The sequence below is a fragment of the Rhopilema esculentum genome, chromosome 20 (assembly GCF_057945365.1).
Source record: "Rhopilema esculentum isolate cy_ngs chromosome 20, ASM5794536v1, whole genome shotgun sequence".
Classification (NCBI taxonomy): Eukaryota; Metazoa; Cnidaria; class Scyphozoa; order Rhizostomeae; family Rhizostomatidae; genus Rhopilema; species Rhopilema esculentum.
In genome coordinates this window covers 9,909,317-9,931,183 of record NC_142834.1, presented here as the reverse complement: position 1 = coordinate 9,931,183, position 21,867 = coordinate 9,909,317, and the positions used below count along the sequence as shown (strand labels likewise).

At 34.5% G+C, this 21,867-nt stretch overlaps 2 protein-coding genes across 3 annotated transcripts in view; one reads left to right on the top strand and one right to left on the bottom strand.

Annotated features, from left to right (window-relative positions):
* The window catches only part of LOC135687335 (cilia- and flagella-associated protein 161), a 6,805-nt gene extending 6,325 nt beyond the window's left edge, over window positions 1-480 (top strand). Inside the window, exon 8 of the mRNA XM_065203873.2 lies at window positions 270-480. Within this exon, the coding sequence (XP_065059945.2) occupies window positions 270-384 (115 nt within the window). The 3' untranslated portion in view covers window positions 385-480. The remainder of the gene's footprint in view (window positions 1-269) is intronic.
* Window positions 378-21,867, bottom strand: LOC135687319 (allene oxide synthase-lipoxygenase protein). 2 transcript variants are annotated; one of them, XM_089114623.1, is made up of 14 exons: window positions 21,590-21,867; window positions 15,496-15,574; window positions 13,001-13,095; window positions 10,842-11,000; window positions 9,970-10,079; window positions 8,781-9,136; window positions 8,366-8,516; window positions 7,911-8,017; window positions 7,207-7,411; window positions 6,387-6,748; window positions 5,506-5,612; window positions 5,241-5,346; window positions 4,604-4,819; window positions 378-2,030 (listed from the first exon to the last, which is right to left on the bottom strand). In XM_089114623.1, exons 3-14 carry the CDS (start codon window positions 13,066-13,068, stop codon window positions 1,797-1,799), a joined length of 2,181 nt encoding a protein of 726 aa, XP_088970749.1. In that variant the 5' UTR covers window positions 13,069-13,095; window positions 15,496-15,574; window positions 21,590-21,867; the 3' UTR covers window positions 378-1,796. The 2 variants fall into 2 exon arrangements, with proteins under 2 accessions (XP_088970749.1, XP_065059924.1); XM_065203852.2 differs by having other exon boundaries at window positions 15,496-15,678; window positions 21,590-21,866.

Genomic DNA, 21,867 nt, shown 5'->3' with positions numbered 1-21,867 from the left:
ACTGACATCAACCCTAGCTGAACGGAATACTTTTATCAAACGAGCTTCATAATAACCATAGTATGGTATTAAGAAGTACACTAAGCATACTTTGTACTATAGTCAGCATAAGTCTTGTCCGTGCTGTTATCCTATAGACATTTTATGTTATAAACATATTATCGATATATCTTCTTTGGTAATAGTGTAGAGTCCTATACTGTTACTAATGATTTTCGACACGTTTGTTCTTTCGACTAAACTGACAATATTTTTCCTGTTTCTGTAAGAACTCCATTTGGTCGCGATTATGAGGTCACTGCTAACACGAAGCTGAATTCTCACAAAGCAGAAGAGGCAAGCAACCATTGGGTAATTGTACAAAATACAACGGCTGCTGACTAAAACTGAACTCTGTCAGGTTGCTATGATTCATATCATGTGTGTAATTATCTTGTTCTATTGTTGTATTTTATTTTGAAGATGTAAAATATTCGCTAACCGTTGAGCATTTTTGGGAGAAGTCTGTTCGATTTAGCATACACTAATCCCATGCCAACTTGGTATATTTTGTCTATAATTTGCCAAACAAAGGCCTTCTGTTCTATAGAAAGTGTTAATCAATTTGTTAGCATAATATGATTTTGAAAGAAAAACAAAGATGCTTTAAGGGAAAAACCTAAAGGAAATTTTTCTTTACAAAGCATCAGCAATAAATTATTACTATGTAAGTCGTAGGTATAGATATTCGATCATAACTATAGGCTTGAGTCAATTAAGAAACTAACATTGGGTCTGGAGTGACTGTTACGTTGGTCTCAATGCATGATTCTTGTGTTGCAAGAATTTTTCAGATAAATCAATTTTTTCAAACACCATTTAATTTCATTAATGTATTCTTGACTACGTTCATTCGCTATATTGGCTAAATTAGTCAACTCTCTTGGATTAATTTATCAGCGGTTTAACATTTGTTTTTGTTTACGAAATAAAGGCTCCTAATGAATGTCTTGTGAGAAGAGCAATATATTAGAAGAGGATATAGAAAGGACTGTGTTGATTTAAGGATAATATAGGAGGCGGTCTCATTATATTAAAGAAAAAAGCCAATGTAAGTTAAAATGTTTGATAGTGTTGATTTTTAAGTAGCCCTTCACTGATAAATACAAAGAATCTTTAATTTTTACTTAAGATTCTAATCTTAATCTGAAGTCTTAAACCTAATTAATATTTTTCTAAGCAAAATTGTTGACTGTTTCGATTTAAAGAGAAAATAGGAGACGAAAAATAGGAGAGAAAATAGGAGAATCTACTTTAAAATGTTTGACAGTGTTGATTTTCACGTAGCCCTCCACTAATAAATTACATAGACGCTTCAGTTTCTACCTAAAACCTTAAACCTAATTACATTTTTTACGAATTATCAAGTCAAACCAAATCGAGCCGTCAAGGCCAGTAAAAAGATAGCTATTTATTCAAAATAGCTTACTAAATAGAGTTTCTCTTTATTTCAAATCTTCACACTATACTAATGGAGCAAGAAGCTTCGACAGCTTTGAGATCAAACTTTGCGAACACAACTGATTTATCACTTTACTACTTTCTAAGCAGAAGTATGAGAATATTCTATGGTATTAAAGGCACAGGTAATAAAGGCTACGTGAAATGAGCAAATATAATTGAAGTGCCTAATATAATTATTATTAGTAGTGGTATCATTAGTATGCTAATATCAATGCATTACTAACTAAAAGATTAAATATTACAATTTTCGTCTGATACCGGAGTTTTGATTCAAATACATATCTATTCATCAGTTATGTGTGAATGCTGTTAGGTAGCCATTTTGGTTCCATGTATGGGTAGGTGAGTTGCCCTTCGGCATATCTCTTTTTGTTTCTCGCTTCGAGCATTGGTTGCACCTCTTTGGTCATTTGATCATAGTATCTTATCAGCAACAATTTGGTTTGTGCATCATCCACACTCTCACTGTAGTCGAAGAGTCTGTCGTACCTCATAGTTCCAAGATTCAGTGTAACGAAATTCTGGAGCTATTGAACAAAGTTATTCAAATTCATTTTCATTTCAAACAACAAGAAATACAAGTTATAGTTTAAATACGTATATGTGATTAGATTACATCACAATTTCTAAATCTTAGCCAATGACAATAATTGCTAATGCAAAAACAGTAAATACAAAAGCCTTATATAAAATGTTTACCCGTTGTTGAGGACCCTTAGAAAAAACTCCAAAAATGGATGTCGAGCTAAGGGCCCTGCTTTTTAAGCATTGCTGATTAACTGAATTGAACATTAAAAACGGTAGCAACAGCATAAAAATGAAGCATAAACATGAACAAGCGTATAAATTGCAATTTTATTATAAAGGAAAAAATAAAGTGGGAAATAAAGAAAAAGAAGCATAAATCTGTTCTGCTGTTGTACTAGGATGTTATAACGATTGTCATCAATTACGATGATTTCTTTAGTTAGTTTTTGGTGAGGCCGAGTTTGATTAAAGCAATAGTAATTCTAAATATGTAAAAATTAGTACAAACTTATTAACCAGCGTTTTTAATTTTTAGCAAAAGCTTTTTTTAATGCGGCTTGCCTTATATCAATAGGTGTTTGATCGTCAACTGCTTTTCGCGAATAATTTTTTACCGATTTCACTAATCGATTTCAGTGAATAAAACAATAAAAAAATTCTTAAAACATGCACCAATTAATCTGCCATACTAAGAATAAAAACATTGCCCAAGTTAAAATCAAGCCAGAAATTCAATGAAGCTTGTTTTATGTCATAATGGTTAACCCAACGTTTTGATTTTTTATTTGGCCTTGGCTTGCCGTACAACTTCAGTCGTCCATGATACTAATTTACGTCCTAAGTACTAAATTTCGTCCATGATACTGCATATATCAATTAAAAAACGTCCGCTTAGAATTTATTTAAAAATTCATTAGCTCGGATATATGCACAAGACAAAGACTTTATTCAAAAGCTATCCCCCAAAAGGCTTGGTAACATGCCTTAAGCAGAAAACTGAAACAGAAAGTACCAATATCATTGATGCATATATCTCAAGGGAAACAAGGGGTCCTCAGGAACACAGTAACAGTCCCAAAAGTAAACTAATGCAACTGGATTTCTCTGCAATGTCATTTTGAAACGCAAGATGAAATAAGCCTGCCTGGAGTAGATTTTGAAACTATGGGCCTAAAATGAAGCTTCGATATCATAAACTTTGTCAAATTATGCCAAGGTCCATTACTGCATCGTTGCAAGCAATTTGGTGGTGCTTGAAAGACAGAGATTTCATTAGTCTTGTGTCGGAGGAACATTTGTTTGAAACAACAAATACCTCGTGCTTTGCTTGTTAGTTTTTCTATTTATCGTATCTGCACAGACGGAATATGAAAGAGACAAAGTGAACCAGTTAAAATGTGAGCATTCTGGTACTGGATATAAAGGGTGGTTTTTCATTCTATGCATTCCACTGTCTGCAGCTGAATAACACGTAAAGACCAACCAGGTATGTGGGTTAAATTATACCATCCTTATCTTTTCCGTTTTAAAACAAAACCTTCTCAACTTCTTATAATGAGCTAGATTGCTAGAAACACTGAAATTATAAACAAGTTCGTGTTATATTTCGAAAATTTGTTGCAATAATAGTCTGGTCCGCTATCAATACATGTCTGAAACTATAACTCGTGTTCAAGTCACTTTATTATGTTACCATTAATGAGGGGTGCCATCCTACAAAGTGAAGGGGGTTTTGCTGGAGGCTAATTTCTGAAGCCATACCCATGACCACAACCAATATTCTAGCATTTGTGTTATAGATTCTCTGTTGTGTATACGAAATTGCTCGGAACTGTTCTCCGACTCAAAAATACTGATAGGAAACTGCTCATTCACGGATAACCTATAACATAATCGTGAATGGTAAACGAGGGTTCCCAACATAGATTGCGTCAAACCAAACATGTGCTGGCTTGCTGGGAGGGGAAGTGAGCTCACCAAAATCACTCTGGATTAAATAAAGGTGGGCTGAGCCCCCTGGCCTTCAGGAGCCTACCTCCACTGCACCCCTGCTAAAGTTCCTTTAACGCCCTTAACGAGTTTTTCTGTCTGCATTCTTGTTAAACTATCGTTTCTTTGGTTTCGCACATCTTAGAACCGCACACTACAGTATCTTGACAGGAAATATGCTGCTGTTTATCAATAAAGTTTTCCGGTTCTACACTCTCTAAAAGGAGATATTTTCTCAATGAGAATAAAAAAGTGACATCGTCGCAAGCTCTTATCAAGAGATGGAATTTATTTTAATGTTCCTACTGAAGCCGACTGACTATACATGCTAGTTTTTTTTCTCTTAAACGTAATACAAAAGTTTTTGTTTCACTTCAAAAGGGTGGTGTATAATCTGCTGATAGAAACTTTTGTTTCCACGAGTGCTACCTTCTGGAATCCCTATGCTTCTACGTGAGTTATAACGCCCAAAGGTTTTTTAGTTGCTGTGGTAGTATGGTCGAATATGATTGGCTATCGCCCAATCGAGATTAAAAAAACGAAAGACGACAGTTGTTCGTCTCGGAATGATGTATTTACTTACAATTGCCAATGGAGCTTTTGGTAACATAGCTTCATATTTGCCATATTTATGGTGATCAGGATCTTCGTATAACTTGGTCGGCATATTAGGAGTGAATCCACCATATGCACTGATCGGATAGTTGACGGCTGCATGTTGTATCACCAACCAAACTATAGCTTTAATAATTCCGGCTAGTTGCTCTCTGCTTTCAAGTTTGGCTGGAAAACCCACGATCTATGTAATGAAAATTGCTTAATAGTAAAGAGATTCCCTTATTCGTTAATAGCCCATTACCTTGTCATTCTTTTGGTGGATTGTTCCATACCAATAGGATATATAAAATCTTGATCGTTCAAAATAATTTAAAAGTTCATTCGTTTAAGATTTGAGCTATACCAAAGCCTTTGATTGCAAGAATTACCTAGTGACAACAGAGAGCTTCATTATCATTATGATTGATTTCATACACGTGATGTGGTGAATGCAACTGCTTTAAATCACATTTTGCGAGCCTATCATCCTATTCTTTGATTCTTGAAAGAAAATCTACACTTTGCTTATAGATGAATCATTTAGAATAGTTTCAATAATATCTGAAATTGTTCTGAATTTCTAAGAATACAAAATCTATCGTGGAAAAAATTTTAAGAATTACCCTTCCTTTCGCTGCATCAACTGTTCCTTTTCCATCAGCCGATAGCTCGCTGACAAGGTTTTGAACTTCATAGTCTTCGACAACATCTTTATCAACTTTGTAAAATCTAAAATAATATACATAAATATTATTTTTTGGTTGGAATAAGTCAATGATAAAGTGAATCTATGATGATGTCATCTATTTCTGGAGAGGCTTTAACACAAAACAGCATCTGGTTTGGTGGATATTAAGTGACTGGAGTTTGATAGTACAATACACTTACAAATCAACCAAATCTCTTGAAAATGACTCTATAACTTGATAAATAACTTTGCCATCGTCTCTATATGGGAAGTAAGGTAGAATTTCTGGGTCGTCGACTCCTCGGGCCTATATAAAAGCAAGAAAACATATTTTTATACACAAAACATTCGTCGGAGATAAAATATACATCATTGTAAGTTTTTATTTTCATAATAGAAGTTTAAAAATAAAATTGAACATAAAGCTGCAGGATTTCAATGCTTATTGCTAGGTCAAATTCTATTGGGAATCCTTCAAACTTTGATAGCTATGGTTTTTTTCATTCACAGAACTTGATTCACCCCTATCATTGCACTCCTAGATATTGTTTTGGTAGTGTTGCAAAGCAGTGGGAAAGTGGCATAGTGAGGTGTATTGTGTCATTTTGAAGTTACCGTATTGTAAGATGCGTTATAAACTGCAGACATACTCTCTTTCAATGAAGATTCGATGCCAACTGCTATACTAATCTCGTCTTAAAAATCACGGCTTGTTGGTATATTAGAAAGCTACATCACTGAAAAATAGACTTTGATTTATAATTGGGGATATTCAGAAACTGTACTACGCTGCTCGAACAGGTGACTTGACGATCTCATAATTGCTTGATATTTAGTTGATGACTTAGAAACAGCGTTCTTGATGATGTCATATGGCTTGATATGAGACATCATTTAACATCTTCTTTGATATATCTGTCTCCTTTAATATTTCTGAGTACTTGAATGATTATTATTACCACTATTCCAGAAAGTCCTACAAAGGTTTTCAGAAATCATTGACATTTCTAGATAAGCTTTTCCTTGAAAATCTTATGCTCTGCATAAATGCAGATAATCTGCATATAAAAAATCAGTAAACCTTGATATCGTTTAAAAGATCGTTGTCCTCCCACTTCATTTTCTTGTATCCTTCATTGAGTATCTGAAGTGTTCCAAGATGTCCCATTCCAAACAACCTGTGCATATACATAAACTCGTTGGTTAGCCTTGGAAAACCATAGCTGTTTGTCGGAAGTAAGCCACGGCAATGTATTCTTAACACCTGGTATAAAGGATGGGTAGGTGCAAGATGTCGGTGTATGCAAACGCAGATCGGTTCTATGCGCACGTGCGTCTTGAGCAAATGCTCGTATATCTCCACCACTGCAAAATCAGCCATCTGTAGAAACCCTTTTGCTGCCATCCACTTGCTGCCATCTTTCGGAGTTCGTACTTCAGATTCTAAATGGAAAATACACGAAAATAATCCCTGCTTAAACATATAATGTTCTCAGATGAGAGACAAGACTGGTTGGACAAGAATCTGCGAGAAAAACTGCATATCAGAAGTATGGTCATTCTTTAATGAGTCCTTTAGCATCTGTGACAGGGAGAAAGAGGATAATTAGCCTTTCATTATCCACCTCACTGTTCTCTATTTAAAGTAAAGTGTAGAAATCCTTTTGCCTAGATGATATCACCAACCAGCCACAGATATATCATAGAGGAGTCGAAACCATTTAAATGAAAATAATTCTAAAAAACTATTTAAAAGGTAGGACGTGCTCAACTTATTTTTATTGTAATTTCTTAATCTCTATTAGAGGTAGAGAGAACCCTATCTCGGAAGTCGTCACTGAACACATGTTTCCTCTCTAAAGACTGCAATTTGTTTATTCATTTTTAATGAAAAGGGTTACCTGGCTTATAATCAAGTTGGATTGCAACAGCTTTGAGCTCATTCTTGCCAGTACTGTCCTTTCGAACAGCAAATAGACCAACAGGCGAGCTGCTTCTCAACATTACTCTTCTGTCAGTCGGGTCTTCGTCAGTGATATCTGGTACATGAGGGATGTCATGGTATATGGGGTAGTCAACAACAAACAGCTTGCCTTTCTCCACAGCCTTAAATGAAAAAAAACAAAATTTTCTTAGCTCCTTTTTTCCTGCACTAGCAAACGTAGAGATTGCTTTGACTACGGGTGTGTCGAAGTCCTATACATACATAAATACATACATACATACATACATTTTTAGTGTTTGGCAGCCTCCTGTTGGCTGATGTGAACCTGCAACTTAAAAGTTCTTAGCAGATTTCAACCATTTTATCTCTAATATCCTCCTTTTCCGTGTATTACGTTTGATGGTATACATCCCTTTTAGTCTATAAACTTCTTCTCCTTTAACGATCTTATACATCTCAACAGCAATATTCCTTATATATACGTATTTGATGTTATTCCTGCTTGCTATTTGGAGTACCTCTACGTCTTTCACCTTTTCATATGTTTTCATAACATGCAACCAGCTACTAACTCACAAGAAGGTTTTGTAACGTTACGAATAGTGCTTCAAGGACTTAAGGTCACTTTTTATGTATTCATAAAACATCTGTTATCCATACCGATTGCATCGTTTCTTTTTCGCCAAGTGCATCACTCAATGCTGCGTTCCAATCGAATTTTTTGTTTAAGTAACTCGAGAGCTTTTCAATACCCATACCAACTTTTCCTGCACAAAAAAGAAAAAATCAGCCATAGAGATTTCTAGAATTTATGATGGATTCATTACTATGGGATTTTTGTTTAGCGTGGAAATGTTTAAAAAACATTTCAAGTCCAATATGCCTAGACTAGAGTTACCAGAGAGAGTGAATTGTAATTCTGTGTTCAGTTTACATTCCATGCTTATTCAATACTATTGTAATAGCTAAGAGGTAAGCAGAAACATGTTTGGTAATTCATCAGTTTTAGGATGCATCAGCTAGGAAGTGTAAGGGTTTTCCAATAGACGATGTATCTGTGTGAAGACGACGTACTGTTTTGCTGCAAAATAAAGAAAAAATGTTTTTTTGCTCACCGTCTTTAGTGACTTTCTGAAGAGCCATTGGATTCAAGCCAGCCAGCCTTTGCTCAACAAACGACTTGTCTGTTCTCCAGGTTTCGTTATAAACGATATTTCGAAATCCAGGCTTCATTGAAGGGAGTTTGAAGTATGGAAGTGGCACTTGCTGAAAATATTATATAAGATTCCGGTGAACACAAAAGGATAAGAATGCCATGTTTTTTTATAAGATTGAGGTGCTCTGATACAGGCACAACTACTTGTCCTATTTTACCAGCACTAGTGAAATTATTCTCTTAGATAGAGGACCTATATCATCACTTTATGTATTTATGAAAAAATAGTAATATCATTTACCAGGTCTACTATAAAAGAGAGCAAAAGGCTAGGTAAATGACAATAAAGAGTGCAAGAAGTCATTGATACTCACCTCTTGTAATGGCATGAAAAAATTGTAAATAGTGACAAAGTCACTGATTTGGTCAAACTTTAGATGTTTAAACATGCTCCATGCTTTTGCTTGTGTCTCGTTGTTTCTTTTCAACATTCCATAAAAATAAATATTGAACCAATGCGACGTGAAAGGATCCATCATTGCTCTAGTCAGGACGTCCTCCGTAGATTTGTTAATTGTTGGGAAGATTATTTCTTTTGCTCTTTCGCTATCCTTAGGAACAGCCGGCGAAGTGAGTTGGTAATACGCGCGATTGTACATCTTGTACTTTTCACGCACCATGACACACATTTTATTGTCTTTCTGTGGTAACGATGATGAACATCCAGTCTCTTTGAAAAAAAGTAAAATTACAAATTAAGGTCAGACTTTTTGAAATTAGAAATAATTCATAAACAGAATGGCTAAGTAGTGATGAAGTCATGAAAATAGATTCTAAGAAATTTAGAATTTAGAGCATTTGACCAGACTGAACATCTAAGCACCTCTGTCTGTGCAGGATCACGTAAATTTGTGAATGGTTTGAAGATTGCTAAAAGGTTGATGTTAATTTGGCTTGACTGCTGCCGGAAAAAATTACAGATATCAATTAGTGGAGGTTTCTTTTCTCTTGCGGCTGTATCTTAGCCCATAGCAGATAGATTAAAACGTTTTTCAAGTTTAAAACATTTTCATCATGTTGTCTAAGTCCCTGCAAAATATGTATCATGACTTTTTAATGGGACTGTTCTGTAGTAAATCGTTCTCAAATCTTTTTCTGGCGCGTTTTGAGGAGGGATAAAAGTATAGCCCTGTGGAAATGTACTTCCTAGTCACTTTGGATACAATTTACTTCAAAGTTTTTTCGATTTTCCAACTATTCAAAAAGAGGATGAATTTTAGACTTTAAAGACCAATCTGGAACTTATGAAGCATTATGACATTGGAGATTTGATAAAACCTTTTTGATAAATGATTTCAACAGAGTTAAATTAGAAAAAAACAATTTTAAAGCAAGAAAAGAAAGAGCGACGCTAGAAACAAAATTTCGTATCCATCTAGTTTTCTTTGAATGATGATTCATTGGGTGTGAAAATTTATTCAAGAAATGTTCCTAACTTCATCATGTTGCTTAAGAAAAAAAGTTAAAGATGGAAAATTTTAGTTTAAAGTCAATTTTACTAACTTTTCGTGCATCCCACGTTTATAACGTAATTTGACCATCCTGGACAGCATTTGACAACTTCAAACTTGTCAGTTTTTTTAACTGGATACCAGTATATTACTGAATAAACTCTATAGTAAGGAGAAAAACAAGAGGATATGTCATATGAGGGGTTGAGATTTGATTCTAAAAGGTATAAATTCTTTTATGTTTAATTTCATTAAAGTTGTGTAATGTGTCAAGAAATAGCACTTGGAAAAAACCTGGCAACTCAGAATGTGTCCAGGGGGAGAAGTATTACTACAGGCCCCAAGCTGACAAGGCCTCGAAAAGAGACTGTAGTTAGAAGGATTTTACGTTTTACTCAAGTTAGGCTACTTCTGAATTCTACTATGTTTTTCTTAGCAAAGCAAATCATGAGGGGCCCCTTCTCACTTATCATGTGGGTTTGAGGACAATTGCTGCTGACAACAAGAATGACAGATGACTAACAGGCAAGGTTTTCCCATAACAAATGAGGTTGTTCATATGAGATTAGATATCCTACTCAGGTGTCCAGCGCAGGAAGTTTTTGGTATGTCTTCCCAAAAAGATTTCTCTCAAGTGGTAATGATTTTTCTTAAGCGAGCAAAGCTTAGTGAGCCGGCCCAGTAATGTGGTATGAAATGATACAGACTGTGCCTATGAAAATCAGTAAACAGCTCGCTCAAATGGAACAAAGGCCATTCATAAGAATGACGTTTGAGTCATTCAACATTTGAGCGGGTTAGTCTATCACATTGGCATATCTTACCCTATCTGAGCAGACCCTAATTTGTGTATAACTAAATACTATTTCTTTAAATATAAATGCATCCAAGAAGGCGTGAGCCTTGGACAAAGTTATAACGTACCTTGTTTCAGGGCATTGTAGCTCTGGCTTAGATGGTATACCGCAACTTTTTGTGTGGTACTCTGTGGTAGTTGTGACATTTTTACGCAGCACTGTTCTTGTTTTCGTCTGTGTATATTTACAAAGATTGGCCTCACTACCCGATATTGGTTTCTGACACCTAACAAAATATATGTAACAAAACAAATCACAATATTGTAAAACTTGTTTATAAGAACAAAGGCAGATGAAATCCATCAATGATATCAAAGTAAAGGTTAGATTAGAATTGGGTGTAAACAGCAATAGATACTTGAATTGCATGTAAATTAAGATACAGAAATAGGCAATATTAAGTTGAAATACTCATTTGACAATGTGGTCATTTAGTGCCTATTCACTTCTGGAACTTGGAGAAACTTGAACTTGGGTTAGTGTTTGATGTCTGCAAGAATCCAACTTCTAATATATTTTCTAATATCTCTATGGAAAATGTATTAGTGTGCCGTTATAGGTCTGATAATACAGAATTATTTATGGAATTGTGAAACAATGTAGCGTTGTCAATAAGCTTTGCTTACAATATCAATATTCTACATTTTCTGACAATTTGATTCTTTCCATCAAATTTTTCAAAATATCAAATCTGATTTTTTTTGTCAGTTGGAAGACCGATTAACATTTTTTTATTCAACGATAAAGAAAATCGGCTTTGCATTTTTTTCTTGTTATGAAAAAGAAATGCATACAATCATGCAATTTCCAAAGAACTAAACATGTAAATGCCAAAATAAATTTTATCAGCATGGAAACGTAAGCCATGCCTATTCACTTATACATTCGAGATTAGTGCATTGTTTTTTTATTAAATTCTAAGCCAACAATTTTGCTATGGATATCTTGACTCTTAAAGCCTATTGGCAAACTATGTGAAAAAATGGTAAGAGAGTACAAATTTTGCCGAAAAAAGTACTAGAGAACGTTATTCTAACTGACAATTTAGGGAAATCTGCAGGGCCCTGCCCCCCAAAGAAACCTCCCCCCCCCCGCAATTTCCTCGTGATCGCGATCATGAGTATGCGAACTCTATCTGTGTGTCCTCCGTTGTGTCCTCAGAGCCGATGCTATATGCGTTTTGGTATCCTATGCAAAAGTGTAACATTGTGAAACGCAATGTGTTTCAAATCATGTGATTTCATCGTTGTGCGATGTTTTTACTTGTTATGAATAAAAAATGAACTAAAGGTTTTCAGAGATAAGAATTTCACACTTTTCAATCTCGCAAACTTTGGAGTCGCCATTGATGTTGTACTTTTTTGCATAAACTTAAAAAGGGAAATCATAGCACTGCTTCTTATTAGCACCCCCTAGCCCCCCTTTTTAAAAATAGTTCGATCGTTCTTCACATTCTAAACAATTTGAATCAGAACATTTGTGTACTCGGACCGATTTGCATGCTAACTTCCACCATTTGTTTTGGTACCCCAATGTTTAAGTGCTTGAGTACGTTTTTGCATAAACCAAAATAGTCATGCATTTGTGTACCCGGACCGAAATGCATAAGGTTACCGAAACGTGTCTGACACCGGCATAAAGGCCAATTTGAACGCCGCCTTAGCGGGTAGACGAAATCAATCGTGCGTAAAATTTTGTAAACAGCCAGCTTGTGCCAAATATTAAAGACAACAAACATGTTATTGAAGCTTTTTAATTGCGTGTTACCTGGGTCAATGATCAAAGATCAAACGATTATTACATATCGAATTAAAGTGAAAAAACCTTGATATCGATTGCTTGACATTCTCCAAAAGTATCAAATTAACAGTTTTACGCTGCTAAAAGTGTCATTTTACATTATCTCTAAGTCGCTGTCTAGATAAAATACCGAAGCAACAGATCCTCAATCGTTTTTTAGACTGTCGTAGCATTTGTCTTTTATTAGGCTTAAATCATACAGTCGTTATCTGGTTTGAAAATAGGCTAATATGAATCTTGATAAGCAAGTCCCTGTAAACATTATATTGCATATATTATAAAACTAAGAAGTAAACCTTAATTTGAGTTATGATTTCCAACATTTGTCGGTTTGTACATCGTTTTAAGCATAAAGCTGTTGCTATTTTGATGACTACTTAACTAAAAGTTTAACAATTAAGTGTGCGTTAGACGCAATGTACTCACCAAGATACTCTATTTAATGCCAACACGAGGGCTGCAATTGCAAACAATTTCATTGATGCTGTTTCCATATTTTTTTGTTATTTCCTGATTGCTCACTGGCAAAAACAAAATCAAAAATAAAACAAATATGCAAAATCGTTACTAATACGCTTGCTTACATTTATAATGAGGTGCCTAAAATTGAATGCTTTGATAACATTATTACTTAAATGTCAAGCACCTACAAGGCAACACATTGCTACCAGACGATCAGGCAGAACTTTCATTCTCACGACAGGTGGGTTACTATGCACGATCAAGCATTTTATTAATGAGGCAACCAATGCGTGCTTTCAAACTATTCTGTTAGAAAAAAGATGCAAATACGAGAGTATGAAATGGTCTTCGAAATCTAATTTGCTGCGATTTAAGGCCAAATACAAGCATTTTAGGCAAAGGAATGTGTGATCTTTTAAAAGACAAAGGATAGAGGAAAAATTGTATCCATTTGAGTATTTGACTATGCTTGATAAAAAAATCAGGAGGATTAAAAACATTCTAGTGCAGAGCAGAGCAGTTTTTGATACCTGATATCTAATCTCCCAATTGTTTATCGTCGGTAAACTTGTATTATCAGTCATTCTGAATAAGGAATCTAGTTTGCTTGTGTGCAGTAGATGAAGTGGAAATATTTTTACGTTAACATTTTAGTGTATATCACTGTTTAACCGGCCTGTAATATAGTGTTCGGTGCCGTTATAGCCAGAGCTGTACTCGCTTTACTGTACAAATAGGAAGGTTCTAAGCTGAAACTTATGAAATTTCATGCACTAAACGATGATCAGGAACTTCTTCTAGCGTGTAAGCATATAATTTTGTACAAATTGAGAAAATGTTGAGAAAACAGGCAACTGTCTTTTTGTTTTGAATAAAGAAGAAAGCTTATATGCAAAGTTATATGCTCATGAATGAGTACCACAAGAATGTGTACTAGGGCCCCTGTCATTCAGCAAAATCTTCAATAAAAATGTTAATTCTTTAGTAATATTTAGTTTGAAAATGTACTTAATGAAAACGTATATTTCAACTACCATCCTTATAAGAATTAAAATCTTCCTATGTCTTGACCCGGAAAATTTGAACTGATAATGACATCTTCTGTTATGTTGGATCATTACTGAGTTAAAAGTTTACAACATAAACGCATCAATCATCTAAAAAACCTTATAAATCAATACCTCTCAAAAATTGTTGATCGTTGGACGATGTCTATGGCCTTGGCAAGCGATTTAAACAAATGGCAAAAAAAATTTCGTGGTTACGCGCTGCTGCAAAGCTTTCTACAGTTATTGCATTTTCTGTCGAATTTAACTTACTGCGCTTGCATGAGTATAACAAAGTTTTAATGAGGTGATGATGAATTGAAACAAATATTTTATCATAATATATTGGTTTTAATTCATCATCACCTCGACAATAAAAATTTTATGCATGAGAACAAAGGAAAAGTTTTACGAAATGTTTGATGGAAATCATCATAAAACATCTTAAAACATTGTAAAACATAGACTAATGAATTTAACATGTTTTATTCAACAATGGGGTTGGGACGGAGAATGCTTTATGCCGATGCTTGATTCACTTGGTCAAGACTGAAGGACTTAGCAAACGATGTAAGTGGTCAAGAGACATTGAATTCCCTCTGGTGAACATCTACCAAAAGATAAGTCATGATCGACTCTTAAGAAAAACTTGAGAAAATTATGTATGGTCGAATTCATTAAAATAAGAACAGCTCAAATCTATCTTAATGAAATATATTTTTATCACCACGTTCGATTACAGCCATAGGAACAACATTAGATTCGCGGCACCAATATCAAATTCATTGTGAGTGGTATAGAAATTTAACATAATGTTGGCGTTAGATGTAGGCCCTTGTAGCTGGCGATTAAGCTGGAATAAAAATCATTGAACCTTCTAGCTATGTTTTTGGTGATACTTCATTGATACTTGTATTCATTGATTTGAGTAATGTCGCAAAATTGGTTTTTCTTTGAAAATAACCGGATTTGATTACCTCCTCTGCTATAAAAGTTTTGAATCATAAATGAAATGTTTAACTGTTATTGTACCTTTAATGAGGATTTTTGCTAAAATGTTCTCTGTGGCTGAAAAATTTTCAAACAGCACATCTTTTTTTTACTACTTACTGTTGAACAATGGCTATCAAACTAATATTCTCTTGACACTCTGCAGGAGATTTTTCATGGCTTTTTGATCAAAAACGCAATTCTTCTAAACTACATTTCAACATTATTTTTAAGCATGATGTCTACATCCAATGCGAACACCACGATGTCTACAAGGGCAAAACAATATAAGTCATGGTTATTCGAAATAATATTACAAAGCAAATCATACTCGAGAGTATTTCATTATATCTTCTCCCAGTATATTTTCATATTGCTGCAGAGAACCATCTACACCTGTAAGATTGCTTTAAAGATACGAACCTCGTGTACAATTTCATTCACTGTCTTTCCACTTCTTCAAGAGCTCTGCTTTCTGATCTCTAACCATGTAGATCCACTGCTAGAATGGCAAGCAAGACACAACCACTTCAGTTATCTTTCTTTGAATCGGAAGGTATTTGCATTTACATCAAAATCTTATCTTCCGACTAACAAATATTGAATCTACGACACAATAAAAAGACATTAAGTTGACATCCCTGTGTTGACATTAAGCCTCCTTCTATCTTTATCTGCTATTTTGACAATTTAAATCAAATGTAGATGTAAAGTTTCAATAAAACCAATTGATTCTGATTGACAAGGGGTTTTATTCGTTAAGGAAGTCAGCTAGACGACAGATTAATTTCGTCACGGAACAAACAACTGCACCTACGTTAGCATGACGAATCTTCCAAATCATTGGCTCTGTTTTTATTTTTTCCTAGAACATGCTGATACCGATCGCGAAAGAAATGTATTAGATTTTATTTAAAGTAGGTATTTTGGTTTTACAAACAAAGCATTAAAAGATGATTCAGAAGATTTCTCCTTGCTATCAAAAGGTTTTTGATAGCAAATAGTGCTTTCAACTGTTTTGGAAGATCAGATGGAAGAATCAGTGGAACATTTGTTAGAAATTGGCAACTCATCAGGTTCTATTGTTTATTTGAGATTATATAGTCAGCAATGATGAAAAAATTCTAAATCGTGTTATAGATGAATACCTTTTTTGAAACATACAATAAAACAGGAATATATAAAACAATACAAACATACAATAAACCATTTTTTTTCTGTAACGTATTTTTATTTTTATTTCTTATTCTTATATTTATGTGTTTATATATGTTAATGCCATTGGGGTAGACACAGTCTTTTGCTCTCCGGGGGTTTTCGTCCCAGTAGTATTGTAAAGTAGTTCTTGTTAGCAGTGTAGACAGTAATATGTATTGTAACTTTTTATTGGATTATGTAAAAAAACAGAAACTCTTTCAACTTGAGTAAAGGAAATGAGATTGAATGAAAAAGAAAATGAAACTAACATATCGATGATTAGGATATTCTAAGACTTTCTGTAGAAAACAATTGTCAGTTTAGATGAATACATCAAAATTATACTTCAAACACAACGAATAAATCACAAGACTGATAACTTCGATAAAAAGCCCCGGATTGAAATTACTTCTATAAAATGTTGACATTACCTCTTTTGGAAGCATTTGATTTGTAAAAAAAATAAATTACAGTTGTATTTGTCTACAATAGGATTGTTCAGCTGGGTCATAAAATGAATATAATCAACGTATTCTATAAGCGGAAATCTCTTTTTGATGTTCTCTTTCCTTCTTCTTTTGTGACAATTATTGATTGCGTATATATATTGGCGATAATGGAAAAAGACTGTTAAATCAGATAGATTTTACTGGAAGAAATTATGTAGAGGACAGAATTTCTAAATTCTGTTTAGATGCAAACCTAAAATGAGATTAAACTCTATTTAGTTTCTTTCTCAGTGGCATCTACCTCTACTTTATTGTTTGTCAAACCAGTTTCCCAATTTTTAGCACTTTGACTGGGAGTAAGTAATAGAAGGGCTGATTTTGAATTATAGAAATAAAAAAGTTTTCTGGTCATTTTTCTTAAAGGATAAGCCTTCTGTAAGTTGTTCTTGTCGTGTTTTTTCTGGTCTATCCCTTGATAGATGGGATCACTAAGATTGTTAGAATGTTTTTATGGAAGCAACACTCTATAAAGCCGATGTTTAACGAAGTTTTATTTATTTGAAGGAGATGCGAGTTAACATGTTCCAAATGAAGTTGAAATGATATGCAAGCAGAAATCAATATATTCAATAATTCATGAACAAAGTATGAAGTATTTTGGAACCATTTTATCTTTTCACAATAAAAAGAGGGATAGAAATAGAAATTGATGCATTTCACTGTGACATCAAAATGAGCAAGCTCAAAGGATTCTTGATTTGACCATAGATTTCAAAACAGCTTTAGAATTCTATCTGGTGTCAAATTCTGTGCCTTGCCAAGCTTTCTAGCACGAATTGTCAAATTGTAAGCTGGAAAATCTGTCATCAGGGCCTACAAAACGCTCAATCATAAAAGTTTTTTTAATGCTGACATAATCGCACAGCTCTTAGTTAATATTTTTAGCAGATGCATCCATCCATACGGGTAGTTGCCTCTCCAGTTCACAAAAAGATATACCCTTCCTGTATAGAAAACTATAGGACTATAAATGTTTTAACTGCTCTTTCCAAAATCTTTTCAAAAAGCAATAGAGAGCAAGCTTCCAAAAAATACAATTATCCCTATTTCTGGAGAATGCGTTTTCACAATTTCTTTATGCTTACAGAAGAGGTTTTCCATCTCAGCTTGCCTTGATAAGATTATTAGAAGGTTAAAAATTCGATCTAGAAGCTGGCAAAATTGTCGGAGCTGTGTTGATGGATTTATCAAAATCTTTTGACAGCTCGCCAACGAACTTATTAATCGCTTACTTATATGCTCATGGTGTAAGCATGAATTCACTTAGATTAATGCAAAGTTACTCTACAAACAGGAAACATGGTTAAGTCAGTGGGGGTTTTAGTAGTTGTAGCAACCTACTCAAGGGGTACCCCAAAGTTCAATTTGCTAGGACCCATTATTTTGAGGTTTTCATAAACGGCATCTTTCTTGCTATAGGTAAAGGCTTTAAATGCAATTTTGCTGATTTGCTAGTGATACTGAAGATCTTCGTAGGTTAGCTAAAATAGACACAAATAGTAGACGCATTGATTGGTTTAATTCCAACTACATGACATGCAACCAAATAAAATTTTAGTTAATAGTTGTCAATAAATTGATAAGCACATTAAGGAAATTGCACTAAAAAATTATTTCAGAATTAATGTCAGTAATAAGGTAAGCTTTCTTGGATTCCAAACTGATAATTACTTGAAATTTGATTCACATATTGATGATCTATGTAAAAAGCTGCTTTGCAACTAAATTGTCTCAAAATATTTGCTGCAAAAAAAACAGGTTATTATTTATCTATTTTAACTTTTCATTTTAGCTACTGCCTTTTTGTGTATGGCTATTTGGATTTGGCAGCAATGAAAGCCAAAAAAACTAGAAAAATTAATGAAAGAGCCTTACGACCAGCCCTCTCAGATTACTCCTCTACTTACAATGACCTGTTGTAGAGGTCTAGATCTACTACAGTACACATGCATTCAACGTTTAACGCTTTGCATAATTTGAGCTCCACATTAATGAAAGACTTTTTCTCCCCAGTAGCATATGCCATGATCTACGTATGTGGTATCTTTACATTCTAACGGTGAAAACTACAATTTACTAGATTAAGTTGACCAGTTACTTAGGCCAAATGATCTAGACGTCACTTCCAAATGGAATCAAATCGTCCACAAATATAAATAAATTTAATATTCTTATCAAAAGTTGGTTTTGTGGTTAGAAATGCTGCTGCTCAGCATTTGCTAATAGTTGTAAATTCTGTCCATGTAGTCTCTAAGATGCTTCACGTTAAACACTTAATAAGTTTGATGATGATGACGATCCTTTTTCAGATTTTCTAACAACTATGTTTGCAGCTGCGAAACATTCCTTGAGGATGTTTATGGCAAAAGCATATGTAAACGTTTCTTTTGATAGATTGTTGATAGGAGTCATAACAAAATGCTTCCAGGGTGTCGTGGAGGGGGGCTTAGAGGGTTCAATTGCCTTTAAGAAGCGAGTACATAATACGTTGGACGAATTCTGTATAGAAAAATAAATCCCTATACTTTGATAAAGATTTCCGGTGAATGAACAATTTTCCATCAGTTTTTTAAGCGGGTGAATAGTTTGAATGATGTCATAATCACAACAGAAAATATTCAATTTTTGCTTCTAGACATGATACATCTTATGGAGATTTGCCTTGCAAACGGGGACTCCGGAGAGGGGGGCGCATGGGGTCAACCGCCCCTGTCGCCTTTCGATAGGAGAGGCAATGGGGGCCTAAGTGCCCTTTTCATATAAGTGTTAATGACAACGGCCGTTTGTTATTCTCAAAGGATTCAAATACAATTCCGACTGTACTGCCTTATTCATGACGACATTTCAAAATTTTGTGAAGAAATTTCTTATGCCATAGGTCTGCTGAGTTTCAAGATACTTACAATTGATCGAGACAAAATGATATTTTGGAACTATCTTTCGAATGCCCTTTTACACAAGCTTGTCCCCTTGCTCCTTAATCGTTCCGGCGTCCCTGCCTGTAAATCACAAAAATGCACAAGGCATGCGGGTCGGCTAAGGTATCTCTACATTGAATTTTTCAAAACTGTAAAAAGGATAAATCCTGAATTCACGCAAAATTAAATTATTTTATTGTAAATTTGGATCTAAAAAGCATTAAAAATTGTTAACTTGTGTATTTTGTGAATCATCGAATCGGACAAGTTATATATTCGATCTGAAAAAAGGTCGCAAACATTTGTTTATTTATTTTGACTTATTTTTTATTTGGCATATTTTCAATTACCATGACAATGATAATACATGTAATTTTTTTCACATTGGTCCACAGAACGTTGCACTTCACCTTATATGCGCTTCTCTAGTTCCTGTTACTGGTACATAGTTACTCCTTCCCATGGCCTTAGTTTGTTTTACTAAAGAGAATCTGTATACTTTAGATCTTGTTTTTTCTAGTTCGTTTTAAAATCAATATTTGCTTTTATCGGTATCGTCACCAGCGCAAGCATTGACAAAAGAACAATATGCTACCCGGTAGTACTGCAGGAAAGGCTGCAACGTTTTCAATGCCAAATAAATGTGGGTTTGGTATCTGTTTCTAGGGACTCAACAGAGAATTCTCTGAAATGTAGAATCAATTGGGAAAGAACAATGAATCTTATCAAGCTTGCCATTGAAAAAAGTCTGGCTGGCAGACCAGATTACTAAGCTTTTGGAATGAATTGAGTGTTGAGATGGCAGGATATCCAATGTTTTATTTTTTGAAATCAATCGGAATTTAGCCTTCATTTGGCCCTCGGATGCCAACATCTTTTTAAAGGTGCCTTGCATTAAGAAAAACATTACCATAGAAAAGATTGAACTGCCTAAGAAAAAGAGTGCACTTCTAAAATAACTCCTGAAAGAATTAGTGCATTCAAGAGACAGCAAGAAATAAATATACATTAGATACGTATTATCATACTACCAGAGAAACGATTCCTGGTCTCCCTAGATGTACCTAATGTTAGATACTCTTTCGGTGCTAATCCGAGCTTTAGGGGGGGGGGTAGCAGGTAAATATGGAAGGGGCAAAATTGTCTTAGACTGACAGGCGATGGGGTATCATACAAAAGACGGAGCTTCAGGCTGATCGGGGACGATAAATTTCATCTTAAAGGGGTCGGGGCTTTGGATTTTTCGAAAATGATGTCCCTGGTCGGGACATTCTTCATCGGGATTGTTACACCTGTGTCCGCGATATCTTCAATGATTAATCTATCACTCTAAGCAGTTGGGTGAGCATGGTAATTTGTTACTGTTTTAATGTAATGTACCAGGTAAACTACAGTTGTGACTGGAAACCTATTTTCAATATTTGTACGGAGTCTGAAAAACATCACGGTGAAAAGACAACTGGTGGCTGCTTTTTTGTACGTGAATTGGACTTCACTGCATAACAAGATATAATCAGAGTCATAGGACACAAAATAAAATAATTTAAACTTTCAACAGATTGAGTTTGGAAACATTTCTGTATAGCATGAAATTCATCTGCTACAACAAACCCTTTTGAAATCATTTAGCATTGTATTTTGCTTAATGGATAGTTTTTGCCTTATTGATATACCAGCTCAGTTCCCTATATATAATCTCCACGAGTTCCCAATGACATTGATATTCTTGATATGAATTTTACGGTATTTTGCGTAGATTGATTCCTGTCTCCCTATAATCCCTATGCTGATTTCAATTTGAAATGCAATCCAAAATGAAGATAAGTGTATTTGATGCAATTCAAAATTCTTTCTTCGTCAATTGTAAAATTTTGCGAAAAGGGTGTTGCTTACCTGTCATCAATGGTTCATCAGCTGCGGCTTTGATGCTTGTTTCTCAACGGTTTAGCATAAATTCGAGTATCACTTGCGCAAGTAACTAGATATTAGAGAAATCAAAGACTTGATACCTAATTCCAATGGCGACATTCCTATTGCAGTAGCTATGTTGCTAGGTAACATATTTCCGATTTAAGAAAGAAAAAGGAAATATTGTCATATCAGCTATTAAATCTCAGCTTTTATTTCAAAAAGCTGTAATTTTTTAGAACATTTTGTCATAATGCATATTC

What these genes read in the sequence shown, in the direction of transcription:
- LOC135687319 (XM_089114623.1), bottom strand. Translation starts at nt 13,068, where the DNA reads ATGGAAACAGCATCAATGAAATTGTTTGCAATTGCAGCCCTCGTGTTG. An exon ending in CCAACTTGATTATAAGCCAG is followed by an intron (nt 6,749 to 7,206) that starts GTAACCCTTTTC and finishes TTTTCCATTTAG; the next exon opens with AATCTGAAGTACGAACTCCG. An exon ending in TCAAGAGATTTGGTTGATTT is followed by an intron (nt 5,347 to 5,505) that starts GTAAGTGTATTG and finishes ATATTATTTTAG; the next exon opens with ATTTTACAAAGTTGATAAAG.